Raw genomic sequence first — 9,369 nt, 5'->3', positions numbered from 1 at the left:
AGTTCAAGACCAGCATGGCTAACATGACAAAACCCCGTCTCTACTAAAAATACAAAATCAGCCGGCTGTGGTGGTGTGCACCTGTAGTCCCAGCTATTCTGGAGGCTGAAGCAGGAGAATTGCTTGAACCCAGGAGGCAGAGGTTGCAGTGAGCTGAGATCGCACCATTGCACTCTAGCATTGGCAACAAAAGCAAAACTCCATCTCAAAAACAAAAACAAACAAAAAAAACCTTACAGATACTGCCAGGCATGGTGGCTCACACTAGCACTTTGGGATCACCTGAGGTCAGCCTGGCCAACATGGTGAGACCCAGTCTCTACTAAAAATACAAAATTAACTGGGTGTGGTGGTGCACGCTTGTAATCCCAGCTACTCAGGAGGCAGAGGCAGGAGAATTGCTTGAACTTGGGAAGCAGAGGTTGTTTTCTTTTTGTTTGTATATTTGTTTTTTGAGACAGAGTCCCACTCTGTTGCCTAGGCTGGAGTGCAGTGGCGCGATCTCGGCTCACTGCAACCTCCGCCTCCCGGGTTCAGGGGATTCTCCTGCCTCAGCCTCCCGAGCAGATGGGACTACAGGCATGCACCAGCACGCCCAGCTAATTTTTGTATTTTTAGTAGAGACTGGGTTTCACCATATTGGCCAGGCTGGTCTCTAACTCCTGACCTCATGATCCACTCCCTGCCGCCCGCCTTGGCCTCCCAAAGTGCTGGGATTACAGGTGTGAGCCACCACACCTAGCCTTGGGAGGCAGAGGTTGTAGTGACCCGAGTTCATGCCACAGCACTCCAGCCTGAGCGACAGAATGAGACTCTGATTAAAAAAAAATAAAGTAAAATAAACCTTACAGATACTGACATTTGGGGAATCATTTAAAAAGCCAGCTTATCATCCAATCAACCTGCATAAAAACTGAAAAAGCATTAGGCCTATAAACAGAGCTCTGCATTAGCTTATTTCTTCACTTTTAAACATAGACACAGGCAAGGATCGCTAGACACATGAGACAAGTTTCCAACAATAAAGGTAGAAACCAAACCAAGCTAGGAAAAAGAAAAAGAATGAGAATAATGTAAGAAACAGAAAAAAATTTTTAAATTACTTTATCTAGAGATACTATAGGTGGAGGTTTATCTTTTTTTTTTTTTTTTTTGAGACAGAGTCTAGCTCTGTCGCCCAGGCTGGAGTGCAGTGGCCGGATCTCAGCTCACTACAAGCTCCGCCTCCCGAGTTTACGCCATTCTCCTGCCTCAGCCTCCTGAATAGCTGGGACTACAGGCGCCCGCCACCTCGCCCGGCTAGTTTTTTGTATTTTTTAGTAGAGACGGGGTTTCACCGTGTTAGCCAGGATGGTCTCGATCTCCTGATCTGCCCGTCTTGGCCTCCCAAAGTGCTGGGATTACAGGCTTGAGCCACCGCGCTCGGCCTATCTATTTTTTTTGAGACAGGGTCTGGTACTGTTGCCCAGGTTGGAGTGTAGTGGTACCTTCTCAGCTCACTGCAACCTCTGCCTCCTGGGCTCAAGTGATCCTCCCACCTTAGCCTCTCGGGTAGCTGGGACTACGGGCGCACACCAACATGCCTGGCTAATTTTTGCTTTTTTTGTAGAGACAGTGTTTTGCCGTGTTGCCCAGGCTGGTCTTGAACTTCTGAGCTCAAGCGATCTGTCTGCCTTGGCCTCCCAAAGTGTTGGGATTACAGGCGTGAGCCACTGCACCCAGCCAGGTTTATGTATTTTAAAGTTTTGAAACAGGGGAGGGAAATCTCAGCATGATTCCCTTATCCATTTGCCTGTCCCTTAGCAAACCTCTACTTTTCATTGCATCCTAATAGGTTTGAGTTAGACACACACAGAATGACTGCATCATAATTACAGACTCTCAGTTTTGAGTCATAAGAGACTCTGATTTGTGATAATAGTTTTATATATTTGTGATTTACAGTCACTTTTCAAGAGTTTCATTTTGCAGATTTATACTCTTCCACATATATAACATACAAAACATTACAAGTCACTGGATATTACCCTCGGTCATTTTCTAACCACATTTTATTAGATTACCAGGTCTGTATAGTGATAGTTTCTAAGCCTTAGTCCACATCCCATGTTTAAGTTCAGTGGAATCCATAATAATCCAAGGAGGGCTCTCAGGCAAGTACTTCAAAATCTGTGAGAAGACTGCAAGGATAGGAAAGGGCTTTCAGAAAGAGCAACATGACCATAGTGAAATGGGAATGAACACCTGGAATTCAGCTGGCCCTGAAGCCCACAAAGAAAGATAAGTGACATGTCAAGCTTGTTGCAGAGAAGGAAGACTAGGCTGCTTTCTTGGTGACAATTTTAGGTACACTGAAGAGAACTCTCCAGGGCCACTCCAATTCTACTCTTCCTATTTCGCTTCACATGCTGCCATCTTTTCTTTAGTCTCTTCTTACTACGGTGCCCTCTTTTCCCTCCAAGGGAAGGAGGACTGAAAGGGCAAACTATCACTATTTATAAATGCTCATTAGCTAAATGTTCAAGCAGCCCTTCCCTTACAGCACCTCCCACTCCCACCTCTCTTATTGGAGGCTTTAACTTTATTTAACTTATTTACTTATTTATTTAGAGACAGAATCTCGCTCTGTTGTCCAGGCTGGAATGCAGTGGCATGATCACTGCTCACCGCAGCTTCCACCCCAGCCTCCCAAGTAGCTGTACTACTGGTGAACGCCACCACACCTGGCTAATTTTTAAAAATTTTTGTAGAGATGGGGTCTCACTGCGTTGCCCAAGCTGGTCTCAAACTCCTGGCCTCAAGCGATCTTCCTGCCTTGGTCTCCCAAAGTGCTGGGATTACAGGCATGAGCCACTGTGCCCAGCCACTTCCTTATTGAACATATTCAGGACTTTCCACTTGCCTTAGTTTTTAAGTGTCTCGCCTAAGTCTTTTCTCTGACTTACCAACTCTGGCCCCCAAACTGGAGAAAACAGGAGAGTTAACAGCACTATAAGTGATGTACCCCATCACTTAAATACAATGGGACCAAATCCCCTATTTGGTTCAGTTCATAGATATTTCTTGTAACCATCTGGACAAGCACGATTATGTCTGCTATGGTGTAAGTCACAGGGGTAAGCAAATTTTAGAAGCTGCAGTTGCCTCGTTGCAGAATATCAAGAGATAAGCCCTTCCAGGCATTTCACTAGTTTATCCATAAGCAAGGCAGATACAGATTGAGTGCCACCCACTTAGCCTTTATTTCCATGAAGGCAAAGGTCAGAATGAAGATTGTCATCTCAGTTAAATGTCACCTCTAAACTACCGAAGAAAAAAGCAGAGAGAGGTTGCTAATCTGGCTACGTTCCCTCACCCAATTTGAATCAAATCATATTTAATCCCTACTGTGATGTCAGCCTCAATTCAATAGTTGCTCAAGAAATTAGTTCAGTTGTCAGAATAATCTGAGAGCTCAATTCACAGCCCAGACTGGACCCAAACCTTCAGGTTCATTTATATAATAAAATGCTTCCTGTGTGCCAGGCCCTGTGCTAAATGGCACATGATCACATTTAACCTCCAAAACAACTCTAAGTGAGCGTACTGACCATTTTCTTCAAATATGAGATCAAGCCCAGAGACGGCAAGGCTACTAAGCTGTGAGTGATAAGAAAAGGAACCACATCTGTCTAATTCCAAAGCTTCCACCTTTAAACCCCTTTTAGCTAGGTTTCTGAACAGGGTTGAAAACTTTGTTGGACAAGCATAGGCCACTATGCATCAGACTGGCCTTTGGACAAGGGAAGACCACCCTACCTAAAACAGCCCATCCCTGCCACCCAGCATCACTCTTTACTTATTCTACTTCTTTCTAGCAGTCTTCTCTAAAATTACACCCATTCATCTCACAAAGACTGATTTCTGCTATATTCCAGACACTGTGGATGCAGCAGTGAAACAGACTACAATCTCTGTCCTCATCGGCCTGACATGATTTGTTAACCTGTTCCTGTCTCTCCTACCAAATATGAGATCCATGAGGGTAGAACATTGCCAGTCTTGCTTACTGCATATTTCCAGCACCTAAATAGCCTCTGGTATATGGGTACAATAGACAGCAATGTTTGTCAAAGAATTCCATCCACGACATCCTCAGCATGGCATAGGAAGCTGGTCAAACGATTCACCAAAACGATTTTATTCCCATGCAGAGTTCCTTATGGTGCACTGTCTCAGTACTCTTCTACAAATGGCCATTATATAAAGATTTAAATTAAACCTCTATGATATCCTAGTATTTTCTAAATGTTGAAAAAAAAAACCAAAAGTTTAGTCATCAAGAGTGATTTTTCTGTGCAAAAAAAAAAAAAAAAAAACCACACACACACACCCCCCCCCACCAACACCAAAAAACTCCCAGTACCAGATAGCCACAATACGAGAGCAGGGAGTAAATGCATATGAGGAAAAAGGATTCAAAATAGATTTTTATTTGCAAAATTAAATTAAAAAAAAGAAAAAAAAAAAAAAACAGGAACAGAAAACTAGTCCGAATCAGGTTCCTTCTTCTTTCTTCTCGTCCCTTTTGGATGAGTCCCAGACTCCGTTCTTTCTTTGCTGCATTCAGTCTGTTGTGTCATCCACTCTTTTTCTAGCTGTTTCAGCATGTCTGGAGTGAGGAGTCCTTGCTGCACCAATCTGGAAGCAAGGGACAGCTCTCCTGCATTGGCGCTGGGTGGCTCAGTAGCTTTACTCCCTAGAGCTTTGGTGCCGCGTGTCCTTCTAGCTTGGCTCTTTAAGGTTCCTGACAATCGTGACTGGCTCACTGATGGAAAGCTCTCCAAATTCAACAGCTTATGCGTCTCAGACACTTTAATCAATTTAGTGATATTGTGCACACCATCTTGGATAATACCATCTAGTTCCTTCTGGAGATCTCGAATAAGGCTGGCATCTGGAAACATATCCATAAATCGGTAGCTGGGAAAAAGACACATTAGCATTATGGCAACAGCTCTTACTGCAGTCACTGGACTACTCTCAATGGCACACCTACATCTTGACATTGATTAATTCTAAATGTTCTTTTTGCAAACTCTCTTCAGTGCCTTTGCTCAACCTTTATTTCTGCCCCCACACATCCGAGGAATATGTCATCCTGAGGGAGGGTCAGCACTATACCTCAACAGACTCTGATATACTCCTAGAGAGGGACATGCACCTCCTTTAAGAATCACTGGCCTAGAACAGGACTTCTCAAATGATAATGGACAAGTGAATCACCCAGGGATCTTGTTAAAATGCAGAATCTGATCAAGTCAGGGATGGGCCTGATACTCCTTAGTTCTAACAAGCTCCCAGGTGATACCAGTGCTTTTGGTCCAAGGACCGTCCTTTGACCAGCAAGAGTCCAATGGACCTTCCTTCTCACCCAGCCAACTTAACTAGAATTGTAATAACTCAAGTCATTTTTGGAATGGGTATAAACCATTCCATCAGTTGAACTGCCTTTATGGACAACAGACATAATATAGAGCATCTTGCAAATATGTCCATAATTTGAAATAGAAAAACAAATTCATAAAACCTTTAATTTGTCCTACTAGAAAAATGAGAGCACATAAAGGAAAAATGTTGGTACCTTAGCCACAGGTAAAGATCCAAGACATCGTGCACGGCTTCAAGATCCATGAGGTCTTTAATATTCCTAGGTGGAAGTAAAGGCCATTTGATGTATCGGCGTAACCATGCAAAGGTCAGGGGCTCATTCCTGCTATACTGCCTGGCAAACTGAGAGGGAAAGAGGAAAAGAGTTTCATAGAAGTGTCAGAATTCCCTTAAGTCTACAATTAGAAAGAGAAAAAATAAGGAAGCAAAACAAAAACATTAATTGTGGTTGTATTTCAATAGACAGGTGGTTTCTTTTCTCCTTTGTACTTTTCTCCTTTGTTAAGAACATTTAATACTTTATAAGGCCAGGTACAGTGGCTCACGTCTATAATCCCAGCACTCTGGGAGGCTGAAGCAGGTAGATCACTTGAGCCCAGGAGTTCGAGACCAGCTGGGGCAACATGGAGAAACCCCATCTCTATAAAAAACACAAAGAATTAGCTGGGCATGGTGGTGTGTGCCTGTGATTCCATCTACTCCTCAGGAAGCTGAGGTGGAGGATTACTGAGCCCGGGGAGGTCAAGGCTGCAGTGAGCCATGATCGTGCCACTGCACTCCAGCAGTGTGAGACCATCTGGAGAAAGAAAAAAAAAAAAAAAAAAAGATGATTGCCTTCTTTTTCTAAAACCAGGGTAATAATACGTGCAGCAGAAGTTCAAGGGCTACTCTGGGCACACAACCTATAGAGTATCCCTGCTTCACAAGGAGCAGTTTAAAAAAAAAAAAAAAAAAAAGAAGAGCTGTAGAAGGACTAACTTTCCAGGGCCTGTCTGTTAACTCTTATTTAGGAATATGTGATGTTCTAAGCTATGGACAGACAGTACCTGAAGACTCCTATTTCTATCTCATTATGTAATAGTCCTATAACCTCAAATATGAGCTTAAGTTTATCTTGTTAATGTTCTCCCTTATTATATAGAATCCCTCTGAGGTGGCCTGGTGCAAGGCTGATCGGAAGTCAATCTTGGCTCTGCCTCCTGCGAGCTGTGTGGCTTTGGCCAAGTCACCACTCTGTGCTTCAGCTTCCTCACTGGTAACATGAGACACCACAGCCCTGTCTTGAACCACAAGACACTGCTGGGGAATGTGCTTTGAAAACCATGTTGCATTCCAGACATTAGGCAATATTATACATCACCTGTACTACAGAAGATAGACATACAACCACACAGTAAGACCCCTCAAGCAAGAGTTTACATAAAATCTTCAGCTTCAAGATTCAAGCTGATTTCAAATGATTCATTTCCTAATTAGGGGAAATTATCTCTAAATGCTTAACCTAAACAAGGTCAATACTTCAGAGAGGAAGAGTAGTTTTAGATCAACTGTGTTTAAATAATGCCACAATTGTGTTAAATTCAGTCTGGTCCACTCTGCTAAGTTTAATAAATGCCAAGTAGGATAGCCATAAAAGACAGAAATGTGACCACACTGCCTGCCAGGCAGGACAGGCCAAGCATGAGTTCTCAAGTTATCTTATAAAGGCAGTAGCTCTATTTTTTTTTGGCCACAGACAACTAATGGAAGCCCAATACATAAAAGAGCTAAGTAAGGAGTTATGCAGAGAGGGCAGGGAGAGATGCCCGCCCGCCCGCCCATCCATCCATCTATCCATCCATCCATCCATCCATCCATCCATCCATCCATCCATCCGTCCGTCCGTCCATCCATCCATCCATCCAGCAGCTGGCCCTAAAGGAGCTCCATGGAGCACAGCTTCCAAATCACAGTCCTAAGGGGCATGGTAAGTCATCAGTGTGATTGAGCTCTTTCATAGTTCAGTAATGACAAAGATCAAGAAAAAAGGAAAAGCCTCTAGATTTCATATTCTAATTTTCAAACAGAAAACACATGGAGCGGCCAGGCAAGGTGGCTCACGCCTATAATCCTAGCACTTTGGGAGGCCAAGGTGGGTGGATTACTTGAGGTCAGGAGTTTGAGACCAGCCTGGCCAACATGGTGAAACCCCATCTCTACTAAAAATACAAAAAATTAGCCAGGCGTGGTGGCGGGCACCTGTAATCTCAGCTACTTGGGAGGCTGAGACAGGAGAATCACTTGAACCTGGGAGGCGGAGGTTGCAGTGAGCCAAGTTCATGCCACTGCACTCCAGCTGGGGCAACAGAGGGAGACTTCATCTCAAAAAGAAAACACACAGCGCATCATGGCGCACACCTGTAGTCCTAGCTACTCAGGAGGCTGAGGTGGAAGGATCGCCTGAGCCCAGGAGTTTGGGGTTACAGTGAGCTATGATTGCGCCACTGCACTGCAGCCTGGGCAACATAGCGAGACCTTAAGAAAACAAGCAACTGTTGACCTGCACGTTCCAGAGACTCCCTACACTTTAGTAAAGAGCTTCTATTCACTAGAATAGCTCTTTAAAGGATGGTGTGAATGGGGCCAAGGCCATGGGACTGAGTTCCACTCAGGTCAGTTTACAGCAGTTTAAGATTGTTCCGGCCGGGCGCGGTGGCTCAAGCCTGTAATCCCAGCACTTTGGGAGGCCGAGGCGGGTGGATCACGAGGTCAGGAGATCGAGACTATCCTGGCTAACACGGTGAAACCCCGTCTCTACTAAAAATACAAAAAAATTAGCCGGGCGTGGTAGCGGGCGCCTGTAGTCCCAGCTACTTGGGAGGCTGAGTCGGGAGAATGGTGTGAACCCAGGGGGCGGAGCTTGCAGTGAGCCGAGATTGCGCCACTGCACTCCAGCCTGGGAGACACAGCGAGACTCCGTCTCAAAAAAAAAAAAAAAAAAAAAAAAAAAAAAAGATTGTTCCATAAACTTCAACCTTATGCTAGCTAAGTTTTTCACAAATGCCAGCTCTAAGAAATATATTTTCTAGGTAAACATCTGGACATGGAAGGTCTCTAACACATATTGTTAAGAGAAAAAGAAAAGGCAAGTTGTGAGTAATTCATTAAGATAACGTTGATGGGGCTGGGCACAATGGCTCATGCCTGTAATCCTAGCACTTTGGGAGGCTGAGGCGGGTGGACTGCTTGAGCTCAGGAGTTCGTGACCAGCCTGGGGAACATGGCAAAACCCTGCCTCTACAAAATATAAAAAAATTAGCCAGGCATGGCATGTGCCTGTAAGCCCAGATACTCAGGAGTCTGAGGCACAAGAATCGCTTGAATCCAGGAGGCAGAGGTTGCAGTGAGCTGAGATGGCACCACTGCACTCCAGCCTGAGCGACAGAGTGAGACTCTGTCTCAAAACACAAAAGATAATTTTTTACAGGGAAACGCACCCTCACAAATCTAGTGTTTCCATATGAACATGCATGTAGGCAAACGCAGTGAAAAACAGTCTGCAAAGATACACACAAACTTACACAAGTAGTTATTTCAGAGGACTAAGATTGGGAGGGAGCCACATTTAAGCTATCTGTAATGTTTTCATTTTGTATAAAGAGAATGTATGTATTATTTATGTAATTTTTTTTTTTAAAGGACAGAGTCTTGCTATGTTGCTGGAGATGTTCTCGAACTCTTAGGCTTAAGCAGAGTTGGCCTTCCTGCCTTGGCCTCCCAAAGTTCTGGGATTACAGGCATAAGCCACAGCACTGGACTATTTACATTATTTAAAAAATAAGTTTAGAGATAGATTTGATTAGAATATAGCTCGTATGCAGAATGCTCAGGCCTACAGAGGAAATGGCAATGAACCTCAGTGAGTCAGGACAAGATTCAGAGAAGGGGAGGCCTTTGGGT

The 9,369-nt window shown here is 44.1% G+C and overlaps 1 protein-coding gene across 3 annotated transcripts in view; it reads right to left on the bottom strand.

The window, feature by feature from the left end:
- Positions 1-4,451: 4,451 nt before the first annotated feature.
- LOC105466100 (Suv3 like RNA helicase) overlaps positions 4,452-9,369 on the bottom strand; it is a 30,243-nt gene continuing 25,325 nt past the window's right edge. For all 3 annotated transcript variants that reach the window (XM_011715037.2, XM_011715035.2, XM_071069668.1), the window contains 2 exons: positions 5,624-5,772; positions 4,452-4,962 (listed from right to left, as the gene is read on the bottom strand). In XM_011715037.2, coding sequence (XP_011713339.1) covers positions 4,527-4,962; positions 5,624-5,772 — 585 coding nt within the window. In that variant the 3' untranslated portion in view covers positions 4,452-4,526. The remainder of the gene's footprint in view (positions 4,963-5,623; positions 5,773-9,369) is intronic.

Source organism: Macaca nemestrina, chromosome 9 (assembly GCF_043159975.1).
Source record: "Macaca nemestrina isolate mMacNem1 chromosome 9, mMacNem.hap1, whole genome shotgun sequence".
Lineage (NCBI taxonomy): Eukaryota > Metazoa > Chordata > Mammalia > Primates > Cercopithecidae > Macaca > Macaca nemestrina.
This window is presented reverse-complemented; position numbering and strand designations above follow the sequence as displayed.